We start from the raw sequence: 17,237 nt of genomic DNA on the forward strand, positions 1-17,237 counted from the left end.
TCAAGCTCTGTCAGATTGGAAGGAGAGCGTCTGTGAACAGCAATTTCAAGTCTTGCAACAGATTATCAATTGGATTTAGGTCTGGACTTTGACTGGGCCATTCTAACACATGAATATATGCTTTGATCTAAACCATTCCTGCTACCATGTTTCACAGTGGGGATGGTGTGTTCAGGGTGATGTGAGGTGTTAGTTTTCCGCCACACATAGCGTTTTGCATTTAGGCCAAAATTTTCAATTTTGGTCTAATCTGACCAGAGCACCTTCTTCCACATGTTTGCAGTATCCCTCATATGGTGTCTCACAAACTGCAAACGGGACTTTTTATTGCTTTCTTTCAGCAATGGCTTTCTTCTTGCCACTCTTCCATAACAAAAAGATTTGTGGAATACATGACTAATAGTTGTCCTGTGGACAGATACTCACACCTGAGCTGTGGATCTCTGAAGCCCCTCCAGAATTACCATGGGCTTCTTGGCTGCTTCTCTGATTAATGCTCTCCTTGCCCGACCCGTCAGTTTAGGTGGATGGCCATGTCTTGGTAGGTTTGCAGTTGTGCCATACTCTTTCCATTTTTGGATGATGGATTGAACAGTGCTCCGTGAGATGTTCAACGCTTGGGATTCTTTTTTCTAACCTAACTCTGCTTTAAACTTCTCGACCACAACTTTATCCCTGACCTGTCTGGTGTGTTCCTTGGCCTTCTTGAAGCTGTTTGTTCACTAATATACTCTAACAAACTTCTGAGGGCTTCACAGAACAGCTGTATTTATACTGAGATTAAATTACACACAAGTGGACTCTATTTACTAATTAGGTGACTTCTGCAGGCAATTGGTTCCACTAGATCACACTTAGGGGTATCAGAGTAAAGGGGGCTGAATACAAATGCATGCCACACATTTCAGATATTTGTAAAAAAATTTGAAAAGCATTTATCATTTTCCTTCCACTTCACAATTATGTGCCACTTTGTGTTGGTCTATCAAATAAAATCCCAATAAAATCCATTTACGTTTTTGGTTGTAACATGACAAAATGTGGAAAATATCAAGGGGTATGTATACTTTTTCAAGGCACTCAAAGTGGAAGGTAGACACTGAATACCTACAAAACTAAAGACATAGAAGTTGAAGATTGGGGTTCTTCTGCTCTCCTACATTTTGCATTGAGACAGGGGAATAATGCAAGGACCTGGAGGATTTCAAAAGTCACTGGCAACTGAATGACCAAAGAAACACCTTCATTCAAAAGCCATGTGAACAATGCATTCTATAACCACCTCCATACCACTGTAATATAAATAAAAAAAGCATTCAGAGTGTCACTTTACTTTGTAATCACTGTAAAGCAATCACAGCCATCACATAAGCACCAATAACATTTGTAAACACAGCAGGAAGGAGGCTTGACACTTCCGGGAACTTTTACCCCCTTCCTACCCAGGACAATTTTCACCTTTCAGTGCTGTTACACTTTGAATGACAATTGCACGGTCACACAGCACTGTACCCATATGAAATTTTTATCATTTTTTTTCACACAAATAGAGATTTATTTTGGTGGTATTTAACCACCACTGGGTTTTTTTTACTTCTTGTGCTATAAGAAAAAAGACCAAACATTTTGAAAAAAATGTTTTCTTAGTTTCTGTTATACAGTTTTACAAATAAATAATCTTTCTACACAGATTTAGGCCAAAATGTATTCTGCTACATTTTATTGGTGAAAATAACCCAAATCAGTGTTTATTATTTAGTTGATAGGAAAGTTCACAAACTATGTTATATATCAAAAAAATCGATAAATCCTGATGTGCCGAAATCTCATTTCTTGAAGCCAGTAAAGGACAGTACAAATCCCCCCCTAAATTGACCGCTTTTTGGAAAGTAGACAGTCTGAGGTATTTAGTAAGAGGCATGGTGATTGTCATTTTTGTCATAATTTTGCGGAAAATTAAGAAATGAAAAAAAAAAAAAAAAAAGTTTCACAATTTATTTTTACATACTGTCCCCAATGCAGTACAACGTCATCATATAACTGGTAAGGCAGTGATCAAGGACACTGGCAACAGTATGTAAAAAAAGTTAATAATTGAAGAAAAAAATAAAAAAAATTTTACAACATTTTCTTTTTTTTAGGAACTTTTTCTACTCCTGTATCCAGAGCAATACAATGTGATCACTTGTTACTACTCTGGGCAAGTGATCAGGATTTTTTTTTTTTTTACACATTATAATTGCTTATACCAATGAATTTCATTGATATAAGCAAGCATTTTTACTGAATTAAGCTGATTAATTCAGTAGTGTTTAGTGGGATCAGCTGTGACACGCCACAGTTGATTACATGCTGCAGATGGGCTGTGATTGGCCCAGTTTGTACATGTGACCAATCACAGCTAGCAGCATAGTTGTAAGCAATGAATGACATGAAAGGAAGCCATTCATTGTTTACAACTGTCACGTGGTTGGACACAGCCAGTGATAGATCACACTGGAGCATGGCCCATGGGGCGCACACGAGGTGCGACCCTGGGAGGACATCATATGACGTCCTCCCAGGATAATAGGGATCCCACTCAGCCGTCATCCTACAATAGGCCAGGCGGAAAGGAATTAAAGTGCCTCTAGCCACCAATGATAATAAGATTGTTTTCTTAAGGTGACTCTAAAGACTGAAGGTTTTTTACCTTTATGCATAGAATGCATTGAAGTAAATGCATTCTATGCATAAAGGTAAAAAACCTTCAGTGTGCAGCTCCCCCCACAGCCTCCTCTAATACCTAACTGAGCCCCATCTCGATCCAGTGATGTGCACCAGAGCAGAGGCTCTCCGGGTACTCTCTCTCCTCATTGGCTGAGATACAACAGCAAGAGCAATGGCTCATCAAAGCCATCTGAGCAGCGGTTCTGGGCAAAGCAATGTAACCTTATGCCGCTTTCTATTTCAGGGGGTGCATGCGCATGTGTGCGCCCAGCTGCTGTCCCTTTTGCCATTCAAGGGAGAGAAAAACTAACAGGGCACTAAATAAAAGCACTACATTTTACACAAACATTAGATTAGCACATTTAACCCTTTGATCACCCCGTCATCCAGCCAGTGCCATTAGTGCAGTGTCAGTATATAGAATTTTTCACTGATCACTGTATTAATGCCACTAGCGGCGGATCAATATATTCATCACGAACAGAACTATACTAGTGCCTCCTTAATATAGTGCTCCAAAAAAATGCAGTATTAGGCAGGATCAGCCACATTCGCTGTTAGCACTAGCATTTAGATGCTCAGCTGTTTTTCAGAGAAGAATTGTACGAATTGACTGTAGACCAAAGCGATTAATACGCACAACAATACATCGTCTCCCACCGAAATTCAACTCTTGCCAGACAATTCACATGGAAACCTATCACGATTTCTGAATTTAAAACTTTTTTGGCTCTAACCCTCAAAATAGGCATTACAAAAAAGAATGAATTGCAGTCATATTGGTCCACAGACCTGATTCATCATATATTGATGTTCTCTGCTGTTACACATATGCCGAACAAGGACCAACAATGTACTGGAACATCGCTGGACTTGGAGTGGTTATGCCAGAATGATGCCTGCAGCTACAGGCATCATCCTGGTTTCGTTTTTCAGCTGGTGGTACACTTTAATATAAAAACAATCCTAGTGGCTAATTAGCCGCTGGATCACTTTTACAAGCAGCAGGAAGTGATGTTCCCCCTCCCGCCACCATCCACGGTTTTCTTGGGCTCCACTGTCCCACCGGGGAACCCGAGAATGCAGCCGTCAATTCCGCTGGCTGACCATGATCGGAGTTGATCAGAGGCTGAAATCCTGCCAGTCATCTCTATCGTTTAACCACTTGCCTACGGGCACTGTTACCCTCTTCGTGCCCAGACCAATATTCAGCTTTCAGTGCTGTCGCACATTGAATAACAATTGATCAGTCACGCAACACTGTACATTTGAATTTTTATCATTTTTTTCACACAAACAGAGCATTAATTTGGTGCTATTTAATCACCAGTGGGTGTTTTATTTTTTGCACTATAAACAAAAAAAGAGCAAAAAATTAAAAAAAAGGTTTTTGTTTCTATTATAAATTTTTGCAAATAGGCAATTTTTCTCCTTGACTGATGTGCGTTGATGAGGCTGAACTGATGGGCACTGAGAGGCAGCACTGATGAGGTGGCACAGATAGGCAGCACTGATAGGCTGCACTGATGAGGTGGCACTGGTGGGCATTGATAAGGAGGCACTGATGATGCTGCACTGATAGGCAGCACTGATGGGCACTAATAGGGGCAAAACTGACAGGCGGTGCTGACTGACAGCACAGACTGGCAGTACTGACTGGTGGCACTGATGGGCGCAACTGGCAAATTTCACAGAGCAGATCGGCACTGATGATCAGTGCCCAGCAGCGTCATCCATCAGTACTGTGGATAACTGGCAAATTTCACAGAGCAGATCAGCACTGATGATCAGTGCCACCCACCAGTGCCCAGCAGTGCCATCCATCAGTGGCACTGCTGGGCACTGATCATCAGTGCCGATCTGCTCTGTGACATTTGCCAGTTATCCACAGTACTTTCCTCACACTGTGACAGCAAGAGGAAAGTACTGCCGATAACCGGCAAATTTAATTTACTCGGTGATGTGCTGTGTCATTGGACACAGCTGATCACATGGTAAAAGGCCAATGTGATTGACCGTTTACCTCATCATGTGATCAGCTGTGTCTGTAAGACACAGCGTTCACAGAGATAGCTGGGTGTGCACGGGAGGGCGCATTCTGGGAGGATGTCATATGACGCCCTCCCGAATGACAGAAACAGCGTGGCTGTGAAGTGGTTAAGAGAATGGAAGCTACGAGCATTTCATCATTTCTGTTTTGCCAAAAATAAACAGCGCCATTTTAAAATTGGGAAAGGGCAGAGGAGAGATCTACACTAATCTAATAGACCTCAGATTTTTCAGAAAAAAGTACCTGTCACTGCCTAGTGCTATGACAGGGAATATTTACATTCCCTGTGATAACAATAAAAGTGATCAAAAAAGAAAAGTGTATGTGGATAGTGTAAAAATTAAAAAAAGCAAAAAAAAAAAAAAAATCATTAAAAAAAAAATTCACCGCCACCCCCATGATCGCACGCCGCATAGGCAACTGCAAGCGGCAGTCCAGTGTCGGTATGTAAACAGATATTGCACCATGTATGTAAGGTATCACCGCGAAAGTCAGATCGACGGTAGTAATTCTAGCAGTAGACCTGTAAATCGGCTGGTTTCGCTGCACCATAAATGACATCACCACGTTTCCGTCCCCGGTGTAGTGACACCAGCCACCATCTCGGTCTACCTTTATGCTTAAATAGGGCTATTAGCCCTTAGCTCCATGTTAGTGTATATTTTTTTTATACCCATTAATAAATGTTAATATCTACTACACTATGGGGAGCCTTTGTGATTCTGTTTGAGCTTAATGCCCAACTATGGTGTACCAAAACGGACCCCTACTTCTGTGATATCCAAGTGAAGGAGGATTTCAACTGGGCACAAGTTGACCTGTTAGGTCAGAATTGGGAGGTAAGCGCACATCCCTGGTGGAGGTGGACACAGCGGAGTTGGAAGTGGATATTTTGAAGAGTATGTTTTCACATATCGTGGATTGACGAATATAATTTTTTGGGACTCTTACCGCTACTGTGCACTTGATATATATTGAATATTAATATTATATTCTAGTTGCTCATCTTTTTTTATGTCATTATGACTATTTGTTATATGTTGTTGCACATTGCTTAGGAGGGTTGTTGTTTGGTTATCTATTTACCCTCCCCTTTGTACCATTTTGCAAGATCACTATTTGTTTTGTATCAATTCACTATGGTTTCACATGTCTACTACACATTTTTACTTTCACCTAGAAAGGCAGCCGGGTGTTTATTCTGAGTTTATTTATTATTTCATTTGCTTATATTTTTTGAGGCTCTCAATGTTTTGTTGAGTAATTTATCATTACCCTGGGTTGTATTATTTATCATTTTTTATTAATTTTTATTAGGTGTTGAATTTGTTTACTTTATATACAGTATCTCACAGAAGTGACTACACCCCTCACATTTTTGTAAATATTTTATTATATCGTTTCATGTGACAACATTGAAGAAATGACACTTTGCTACAATGTAAAGTAGTGAGTGTACATGAGTGTAAAGCTTGTATAACAGTGTAAATTTGCTGTCCCCTCAAAATAACTCAACACAGTTAGATGATGCACAAGAAAGCCCGCAAACAGTTTGCTGAAGACAAGCAGACTAAGGACATGGATTACTGGAACCATGTCCTGTGGTCTGGTCTAATGAGACCAAGATAAACTTATTTGGTTTAGATGTTGTCAAGCGTGTGTGGCGGCAACCAGGTAAGGAGTACAAAAACAAGTGTGTCTTGCCTCCAGTCAAGCATGTTGGTGGGAATGTCATGGTCTGGGGCTGCATGAGTGCTGCCAGCACTGGGGAGCTACAGTTCATTGAGGAAACTATGAATGTCAACATGTACTGTGACATACTGAAGCAGAGCATTGATCCCCTCCCTTTGGAGACTGGGCCACATGGCAGTATTACAACATGATAACAACCCCAAACACACCTCCAAGATGACCACTGCCTTGCTAAAGAAGCTGAGGGTAAAGGACTGGCCAAGCATGTCACCAGACTAAACCCTATTGAGCATTTGTGGGGCATGCTCAAACAGAAGGTGGAGGAGCGCAAGGTCTCTAACATCCACCGCCTCCGTGATGTCGTCATGGAGGAGTGGAAGAGGACTTCAGTGGCAAGCTGTGAAGCTCTGGTGAACTCTATGCCCAAGATGGTTAAGGAAGTGCTGGAAAATAATGGTGGCCCCACAAAATATTGACACTTTGGGCCCAATTTGGACATTTTCACTTAGGGGTGTACTCACTTTTGTTGCCAGCGGTTTAGACATTACTGGTTGTGTGTTGAGTTATTTTGAGGGGACAGCAAATTTACACTATTATACAAGCTGTACACTCACTACTTTACATTGTTGCAAAATGACATTTGTTATTTTTTTGTCAAAATGTCATTTCCTCAGTGTTGTCACATGAAAAGATATGAAAAAATATTTACAAAAATGTGAGGGGCGTACTCACTTCTGTGAGATTATATATATATCTATCCTTACATACATTTTTCTATAAGAAATGTGATAGGCAGTCAGAAAGTAATACTGTATATACCATTGTTTGTAGACTCTCAAACAACTTTCACACAAACCAATTAATATGCACGTATTGTGATTTTTTTTGTTACCAAAGACACGTAGCAGAATACATTCTGGCCTAAATTTATGCCTAACTGAGTTTACTGGATATGTTTTATAACTGAAAATGTTTAAAAAAAACAGTATTTTCTACTTTTTTTTTTTGTTTATATCACAAAAAATAAAAAACAGTGATGATCAAATACCACCAAAAGAAAGCTCTATTTGTGTGAAAAAAGGACATAGATTTTGTTTGGGTACCCCGATGACCACGCAATTACCAGTTGAAATAGCGCAGTGCCGAATAGCAAAAAATGGTCTGATCATTAAGGGGGTAAATCTTCCGGGCTAGTGGTTAAATGTGGGGAAAAGTGGTAAAGTGCCACTGACCACCAATAATTGTAGGGTTGGTTTATTTATTTATTAAGGTGGGGGGAGGGGATTGGGGGTGTTTAGTTTTGTCACTGACCAGCAGAAATTGTGGAAACTTTTTTCAAAAGCTAAAGAGGTGAAAGGTACATTTTCAGTTTGTGCAGCAGTCTGGGGATTTGAAAGCCCCACTATTCTTTCCCTTCCCTCCTTAGGGCTTTGGGATAGATCAGAGTGATTTTAATTGGTCACGTGCTACCACATGACCACTTTGACCAATTGGAATCGCTCTGATCCATCCTGGAAGCCCTAAGGATGGAAGGGGAGGAAGAGTGGGGCTTTCAAATCCCCAGACTGCACTGGGTGCGTAGGCAGTGAAAGCTAATCAAGCAAAATGCAGCAGGGACTGGGAAGGGGGTATACAATGTTAGTTTACCTTTTCATTTTTTGTGAAAAGGTGAACTTCTACTTTAAGTACACTGGTAGTGAAAAAGCATGCATGGCTCATTGGCAGAGGATGTGACATTCACACTGGATAGATAGATAGATCGATAGATAGATCGATAGATAGATCGATAGATAGACAGATAGATAAATAGATAAATAGATAGAGTGCCTTGAAAATGGAAAGAGTATGGCACAACCGCAAACCTACAAAGACATGGCCGTCCACCTAAACTGACAGGCTGGACAAGGAGAGCATTAATCAGAGAAGCAGCCAAGAGGCCCATGGTAACTCTGGAGGAGTTAGGTGGGAGAATTTGTCCACAGGACAACTATTAGTCGTGCACTCCACAAATCTGGCCTTTATGGAAGAGTGGCAAGAAAGCCATTGTTGAAAGAAAGCTATAAGATGTTTTGTTTGCAGTTTGCGAGAAGCCATGTGGGGGACACAGCAAACATGTGGAAGAGGGTGCTCTGGTCAGATGAGACCAAAATTTAACTTTTTGGCCTAAAAGCAAAATGTGTGGCGGAAAACTAACACTGCACATCACTCTGAACACACCATCCCCACCGTGAAACATGGTGGTGGCAGCAACATGTTGTAGGGATGCTTTTCTTCAGCAGGGACAGAGAAGCTGGTCAGAGTTGATGGGAAGATGGATGGAGCCAAATACAGGGCAATCTAATAAGAAAAACCCTGTTAGAGTCTGCAAAAGACTTGAGTCTGGGGCAGAGGTCACTTTTTCAGCAGGACAATGACCCTAAACATACAGCCAGAGCTGCAATGGAATGGTTTAGATCAAAGCATATTCATATGTTAGAATGGCTCAGTCAAAGTCCAGACCTAAATCCAATTGAGAATCTGTGGCAAGACTTGAAAATTGCTGTTCACAGATGCTCTCCATCCAATATGACAGAGCTTTTGCAAAGAAGAATGGGCAAACATTTCTCTCTCTAGATGTGCAAAGCTGGTAGAGACATACCCAAAAAGACTTGCAAGTGTAATTGCAGTGAAATGTGGTTCTACAAAGTATTGACTCAGGGGGCTGAATACAAATGCATGCCAAACGTTTCAGATATTTGTAAAAAATTTTGAAAACTACTTATTTTCCTTCCACTTAACAATTTTGTGCCACTTTGTGTTGGGCTATCACACAAAATCTCAATAAAATACATTTAAGTTTTTGGTTGTAACATGACAAAATGTGGAAAATTTCAACGGCTATGAATACTTTTTCAAGGATGGATGGATAGATGGATAGATGTATACTCACTGTATACAATCTTGACATTAGTCCAAGGAGCTGGCACTTCCATTAGTAAATGAACAATTGCTATTTCAAATATCACTGTCTTTCCAGATCCAGTTGGTGCACACATCACAAAATTCTTATTTGAATAGAGAAGCTAGGCAGAAAATGTGTTAAACAAAGAAAAATTAGATATAAAGCTCAACAATGGAAAACTCAGTGCATATCTGTTGGGAATACAGAGACTGCCTAGATTCTAAAGCAGGCATTTCTAAGTGCTATCAAGCAGCTTCTATTTATTTCCAGAGCACTTTAACCTCCCTGGAGGTATTCCCGAGTGTAGCTCAGGGTAAAGCTACACTCGGGAATACCTTGCAGTGTTGCTCTGGGATCCCTTCTGCACTTACCTTGTCCTTCGCTCCCGCGATGTCCCCCCTGCAACGTCCCCGGCCATCTCCTCCAGCCGATGCCGGCATCTGTCTTCTGGGTTCCATTCCCTGCGACGTTGGGACGTACAGGAGACATAACCGGCAGGAAATTTAAAAATGTCAAAAAAGTGACATTCACTGAATACACTAAAATCACATAGTAAAACATTACTGTATCAAACCATTTCACATACATTTTGTCCCGAGTGCTTTGTCCTGTGCCCTGCCTGCATTTTTACTTTCTGGAAACAGAAATGTCCACGGTGTCCAAAAAGTGTCCCTTTAGGTCAAAAGTGGTTTTAGACCAGGTAGAGAACAGCAATAGTAAATTAGAACCACTTGCAGAATTGAGTGATAATCATTCGTGGGAAAATTCGTCATCAGACACTGAAAACGATTTTACGACTTTGCTCAGTGATGTGCGAACTTGGCGCTCTATTTCAAATTTCAGTGTTTTTGGTTTGATTACATTATTGAATTAAATTTATTATTATATTATTTTTTATGATTATTTATTAAATTATAATTTATGATTTCGTGTTTCAAATTTTATCATACCCGGGATGTTTACTAGACTCTTGTTCGGACAGATTTCAGTGAGTTATTCCTAAAAATTACAGGCCTATAATAAAAAAATGACATATTTCCATGCAAAAAAATGTACCGCTTTGAGCACAGAAATACTGACATAATCAGACCGCTAGGGAGGTTACAAGCTCAAAAACATTGAGCCATCTGCTGTATAAATTCAAAACAGTGTTTAGTGTAATTGTATTGCTGCTTCCTGTTCTTTATTGCCCTAAGGAGTAATAAACACTGGACAATAAGAAAGTGCAGAGGTCAGTTTAACAGCATAAAAGCCCAAACAGGGACACTTTAAACCTGACCTCCAGGAAAATGGCTAAATACAGCTCTGCCACAGTACACAAACTTTCCTGACGGCTCCATGTCAGCACAGCTGGGTGAGGCCCCACTCACCCTCTGCCTGATCAGGACATATCGCAAAAAATGTTTGGCCCACCTCAGCTTCCGCGTTCCTTTTTCTTCCTCCTGCAGTCAGGAAAGGTGGCGTCTTCCCTTCTAGCTGGTCTAATGGCTGACTATCCATCCAGAATTTTCCCATGTGTTGGATCTGGTCCCTGTACTCCTCTGCTGATAGCAGTCTGATCAGGGAGCCCCACTGTTGGTCCTCTGGGAGGCATCAGACCATGGTAAAATACAGCCGGCTTATGGGGTACTACAACAGCAGTCAGGGTTCCTCGGCGGCTGCTGGTGGGGGGTAGGTTCCTTCCATGGTGGCTGCTGGGAACTACAGTGGGATAGTGCGGAGTAAATTTGTTGTGGCCACTGCAAAGGGGGAGCGGCGCTGAGCTCACCGCTATTTACTAGCGCCGCTCAGTGTGTGCGGGTCAATGTGGAGCGCAGGCTGCGGTCCGCCCTGAGCATGTGCAGGATCTCTTGGCCAATCAGAAGAGGGGGAAGCGGGGCCAGGCTTAAAAGAGCCAAAACATAAAGATGCTTCTTGTCTTGAAGCATCTGCTGCTTTGTGCTTATATGCTCCTGCACTGGCTGTGCTCCTGTGACTCTTACCTGCTGCATTTCTCTGCTTCAATGCTCTTGATTTTTTCTTTACAGTGGTGACAACATGCCTACCCCCTCTAAAGACCAGAGCTCTCAAAGAAGGTAGGGGAGACGTCGACAGATGCGCATATTTTTCTTGTTTTTTTGAGTCAATGAGCAATTTATTTTTCTTTCCATCTGTGCTTTCCCAGCTCCTTGGGCCTTGGTCATGATCCTTCCCGATGATCAGAAGAAAGAAATTCAGAAAGGAGTAGGAGGCAGTCATCTGCAAAGAAGGACCGACATTCCTGGAGAATGACAGAGACCTTGCGTTCCCATACAGCCTCTAGGGGTTGGTGCTCCTCATCACAATACCGCAGAGATTCACATCATGACCAACCCAGACCAGGAGGATGCTGGTCATGCCCTAAAAGAGCCATGCAGGCAAGACAGCTTGTGAGACATGCTTCAAAGAAGCAACCAAACATCAAGAACCCTATAAGGCAGAGATGTTATCTTTAATGAAGCTGGCATTTGAGGAGACGGTGAAGGTGTTTGCATTGCAGTCGCAGGCTTCAGCCGCTCCAGTTCCGTCCACCTCGCGCTCCTTGTCACCACAGGTGCCGCCAGCTACTCAGGTGATTCCAGAGGCCCAGGAACCGTTGGCATCAGATGCGGTTTTCTTGAACGAGGAAGAGGGGAAGAGGGTTGTTTTGACTGTTTTGATTTTGGCTTGGTCCAACCTTTCGTGAAAGAGATTAGACAGGCTCTGCTTTGGTATGACGCCATGGAAAAATTGCAGAAGAAGCAGTGGAAGTTTTTCATGAATATGAAAAAGGAAGGGGTGAACTTTCCATTTCTGGAAGAAATTCAGGACATAATTACTGATTAGTGGAACCAAGCGGATAAGAGGATTACATTCAAGAATCGGTTCACAAAGCTGTACCCTTTCAAGTCTGAGAATATGAAGAGTTTGGAGGAGCCTCCGGTGGTGGACACAGCACTCAGGCGCCTCGCTAAAAATGTAACCCTTCCACTAGAAGACGCAGTAACATTCAGGGATGTATTGGATAGGACAGTGGATGTGGATTTTAAAAAGATCTACACACTTGCTGGTGGGGCATGTATACCTTCTATGGCTTTGGCAGTTATTACCAAAACCATGGAGTCCTGGGTTCAGAAGTCAGAAATGCAGTGAGAAGTGACCTGAGTAAAGCTGAGGTCTTAGCCTCTTTTGCCAACTTTATGACGGAGGCATCCATTGACCCAATTAAGATGTTGGCCAGGATCATGCTTAATGCAGTAACAGGCATAAGAGCCCTGTGGATGAGGCCCTGGGTGGCATACCCAGCTTCCAAACAAAGCTGGTGTAAGATACCACTTGAAGGGCAGTCCCTATTTGGAAATAAATTAGATACAGCCATCGCAAAAGAAACCAGAGGTAGAGAAGCTAAGTCTTACAGGCCATGGAAAGAAGTTTGTCAACAATGGTCTAACAATGCTGAAAACTGCAGGAGTCCCAGAAGTCTTTTTGACTATCTGCCAGCTCACACTTGCCACGTGGGAGCCAGATTTATTCAAGTTCTGTCAGGTATGGTCGCAGGAGGTAAAGGAGCTTTGGGTAGTTTCCATCATCCTGTTCGGTCATGCTTGAAAATTCCCCAGGCATCCCCGCAGAATATTTGCCCCGATGCAGATACCTTTGGCAAGGGAAAAACAGGATGTTTTTTGGGAGTACATAGAAACCCTCCTGAATCAGGAGGTGATATTTGCAGTACCCTAGCAAGAGCATTTTTCTGGGATCTACTCGCCTCTATTTCTAGTGCAAAAAAAGTCAAGAGCATGGAGACCAGGGATAGACCTCAGGGTGCTCTACACGCACATCAAAAAAGACTGATTCAAAATGGAATCTCTGCAGACAATTCTGAAGATCATTCAGCCAGGGGATTGGCTTCTGTCAGTGAACCTCAAGGATGCATATTACCATGTACCAGTAGCCCCAGTATGCCAGAGATTTCTACGGTTGCAGAGGGGCAGCTCCACTACAATTTTGTATGCCTACCCTTTGTGCTGACCACATCACCCAGAGTATTCACGAAGATTCTTCTGGCCCAAGTGGTGTACCCGAGGTCGCAGGGAGTGTGAATATATCACCATTTAGAAGAAATCCTGCTCCTGAATCAAGACAGAGAGACGCTTTTGTCACACCGGAAGATAACCATGGAAACAATGGAGAACTTCGGATGGTTGATCAAGCAGGAGAAGAGCCACCTTGTGCCAACCCAGACCCTTGTGTTTCTAGGCACAGAAGAGAACACTTGTGCAGCATCAGTGATGTTATCAGAAGACAAGATGTCATGCATCCCGAAAAAGATGTCATGCATCCTGAACATGATGTCGACAGCCCAGGACAGGTTCTACCTTCCAACAAGGCTTCTAGGAATTAAAAACCTGGCCATTCCGATGGTCAAATGGGCACAATGGAATTCATGTTCCTTTCAGGTAGGGTTCCTGGAGCAATGGAGATTGAAGGATCTTGGGCAGAAGATACAGAACAATTCCCAGATGAAAATGAGCCTGGAATGGTGGTCGTGATGCCAAAATCTCCTACAATGCCATTCGTTAAGTGCAACACAGTGGCAGGTGGTCCAATCGGATGCCAGTGAAGCAGGCTGGGGAGCCCTATGTGGAGATCACTGGGCCCAGGGCCAGTGGTCATTCCGTGCTGCCAATATGGTCTCCAACATTCTAAAATCGAGGGCAGCATTCCAGGCCCTATTGGCTTTCAGAAGGCACATTCAGGGTGCACCCATTCTAATGAAACTGGACAATACACCATTAGTGACCTACATCCACAGACAGGGGATGCACCCGCAGCATATCCCTACTGAGGGCTCCAGCCAACTTACAGCAGTTAACAGCGATGTATGTGCCCAGTCGCCTGAATACCTAGGCAGATTATCTATCCAGAACGAGTCTGGATAACAACGAGAGGGCCCTATCACCTTTTGTCTTTGCCTCTCCAGAAAATACCAAACCACCATGCTTTTTTTCTAGAATCAGTCACTCACAAGCTATGGGTGTGGATGCGTTGACAGTGGCATGGAAGTTCAAGACTGCATACACCTTCCCTCCAATTCTGGGGATCCTCAGCTTGCTGCATTGAATACACCAGAAGAAGGTGACGGTTCTGTCGGTAATATCAGATTGGCCAAAAAGGCCCTGGTACTTGCAGCTTCGTTCATTGAACATCAGAGAATCACGCCCTCTGCCAGTGACACGGGATCTACTGAAACAAGGGCCCATTCAGCACCCCACTCCAGAGAGACTGACGGCCTGGGTCTTGAAAGGCAAAGGCTAATTGATTTAGGATGCTCGGCTAAGTTCACAGATACCTTGATGAAAGCCAGAAAGGACAGCATGAATGCAGCCTATAGCAGGATATGGAGCAAGTTTGCAGAATTTGCTAACAGGCATGGCTTTGTACCAGATTCTCTGAGAATCTGCCACATACTAGAATTCCTCCAGGCAGGATTGGATATGGATTGGTCTGTGTGAGGGATCACATTTCTGCCCTCTTGGCTTTTACAGGTACCCTTTGGGCCTCAGACCAGTGGTCCAGTTCTTTAAGGCGGCTATCCGCCAAGACCACTCAAGCGTTAGATTTTTCCAAAATGCGGTCTGTCTATGGTGTTGGAAGTCCTCTCATCAGACACCTTCAGTCATCCTGACTCGTTATGGCATCTTTCTCTGAAAACAGCGTTTCTTGTAGGTATAACATCAGCCACTGGTATCAGAACTGGCAGCCTTAGGGTTTAAAGAACCCTTCCTCTCTTTCCGGATAATGCCGTGCTTAGACCAGTGCTAGGATTCGTGTTCAAAAGTATCCTCCAGGTTTCACATATTGCAAGAAATTGCACTTCCAATGTTTTTCAGAAAATTCCCAGGAACCAAGTTCACTGGATGTTGAAAAGTCATTAAAGGACGATGTGGACGTTGTTACCGAGCTCAGGAAGTCAGATCATCTCTTCATCATCCCTAACAGTGCACAGAAAGGCTTGAGAGCTTCTAGTAGAGTAATTGCCTCATGGCTGGTCAAGACCATCTTATTGGCTTACAGAGCGAGAGTATTGCCTGTACCGGAAGGGGTGTCAGGGATGCGGGTGTGACCAGAGATGTGTGTACTGACACAGGGAAACACAGGCTTCAGATATGGTATAAATAAGACAATTTATTAAGACTAACAATACAAATATAAAACGCAGTGCACCAAACCCCAAGCTAACACAAATACATACAACAAGGTGAAACAAACCCAAACCTAAACTGGTATAGATACACAGGTACATACACATATAGAGCACAACGTAGTCAGGCAGGCCGGGTCGATAACTATCGGGCAGGTAGGTACAGGAGGAGCAGGCGGAGAGAATGGTCAGGGTCACAAGCCAGGGATCAAACAGGTGAAGTCAGCAGAGGTCAGGATCAGGCAGGGTCGGCAACAAGTCAGGCAGAAACAGGAACGCCGGTTACAAGGTACAGGGGCCCATGGAAAAACACACACCAAGGCACCGACTGCAGGTCTGGCCATCCCTTAAATACACCACCTGCAATCAGCCCCAGGTGATGGCTAATTGCCAAAGTGAACCTCTGGTTGTTGAGAGCACCCGCTGGCCAGCCTTGGTACTGCAGCCCACAAGGCATCGTGAGTCCCACCACTATTGGCAAGTCCATTCCTGACAGGGGGTCACAGCGCATTCCACCAGAGAGATTTCAACCTCTTGGGCAGCGGTGGGCAAGTTTCCCTGGAAACAATCTGCAAGGCGGCTACATGGTCTTCTGTGCATACCTTTGTGACTCATTACTGTATAGAGCCTGCAGCTTTGACGACAGTTGATTTTAGCAGGGGTGTTTTGTCTTCAGCTGTCAGGAAAACGGAAAATTGAATTCAAATACTTACTGTTATTTTCCTTTCCTAGTGAGCTCCATGGCAGCACAAATCCCACCCAGTTGGTAGTATGAGTAACGGAATACCAAGACTGAGGTGGGCCAAAAAATTATTGGGATATGTTCTGATTAGGCAGGGGGTGGGCAAGGCCTCACCCAACTGTGCTGCCATGGTGCTCGTCATGAAAGGAAAATTACAGTAAGTATTTGAATTCAATTTTTCATTTGTCTCACAGGAGACCAGATTTTTCTCTGGTACAGTTCACAAACACTTATGAGTTGCCTTCCAACTCTCTCCTTGTGACTGTACATTGAAAGCATATGCAGTAGACCAATGAGCTCATCTTTCATACTCTGTGCTATTTCCAGCATGCTCATCACACTGTACCACAACTCCTTTTGCCGATTCCCCCTCTCTTAGACTGAACTCTGCTGTGCAGAGACTGCAAGATATTAATACTAAGTAAAATTCAAGTACTTTGACTTGCACATTAAAATGACATATAAGGATGTATTACACAAGTGCATTCATTTGTATCTTTTATATCGGGATAGAATTCACCTTTACTAACATTTTTGGGCTCCACATAGCTATAATAATTTTTTTTGTATCATTATTTTTCTCTCTGCGTTCATTGAAGTACACAACAGAGATCAGGTATGATGGTATATGATGGTATATCTTCCAGGAATCACAGAGTCCGACAGTCCCGTTTCTCAATACTTGACTTTTAATAGCCAGGCTGCTAAAGGTAGTGACTGTAAAGTAAGATGGGCAGAAACAGCATAACTTGGACCATGGTGCCAACAGGGCATCTGTCAAATCTGCCTAGGGATCATTCACCCTGGCCACAAATCTGGCACTTTGCGGTTGAGATGCAATACCAGGAGGTCCTCTGTCTGCCATCCCCCACTTTTGTTAGATCTGCAGGTAGACCTCCGGTTG

At 43.1% G+C, this 17,237-nt stretch overlaps 1 protein-coding gene across 1 annotated transcript in view; it reads right to left on the bottom strand.

Annotated features, from left to right (window-relative positions):
• Nucleotides 1-17,237, bottom strand: part of HFM1 (helicase for meiosis 1) — a 271,262-nt gene that overhangs the window by 197,681 nt on the left and 56,344 nt on the right. Inside the window, exon 8 of the mRNA XM_089668958.1 lies at nt 9,381-9,513. Coding sequence (XP_089525084.1) covers nt 9,381-9,513 — 133 coding nt within the window. The remainder of the gene's footprint in view (nt 1-9,380; nt 9,514-17,237) is intronic.

This window comes from Staurois parvus, unplaced genomic scaffold, assembly GCF_062004578.1.
Source record: "Staurois parvus isolate SC_StPar_1 unplaced genomic scaffold, SC_StPar_1.0 ptg000066l, whole genome shotgun sequence".
NCBI lineage: Eukaryota > Metazoa > Chordata > Amphibia > Anura > Ranidae > Staurois > Staurois parvus.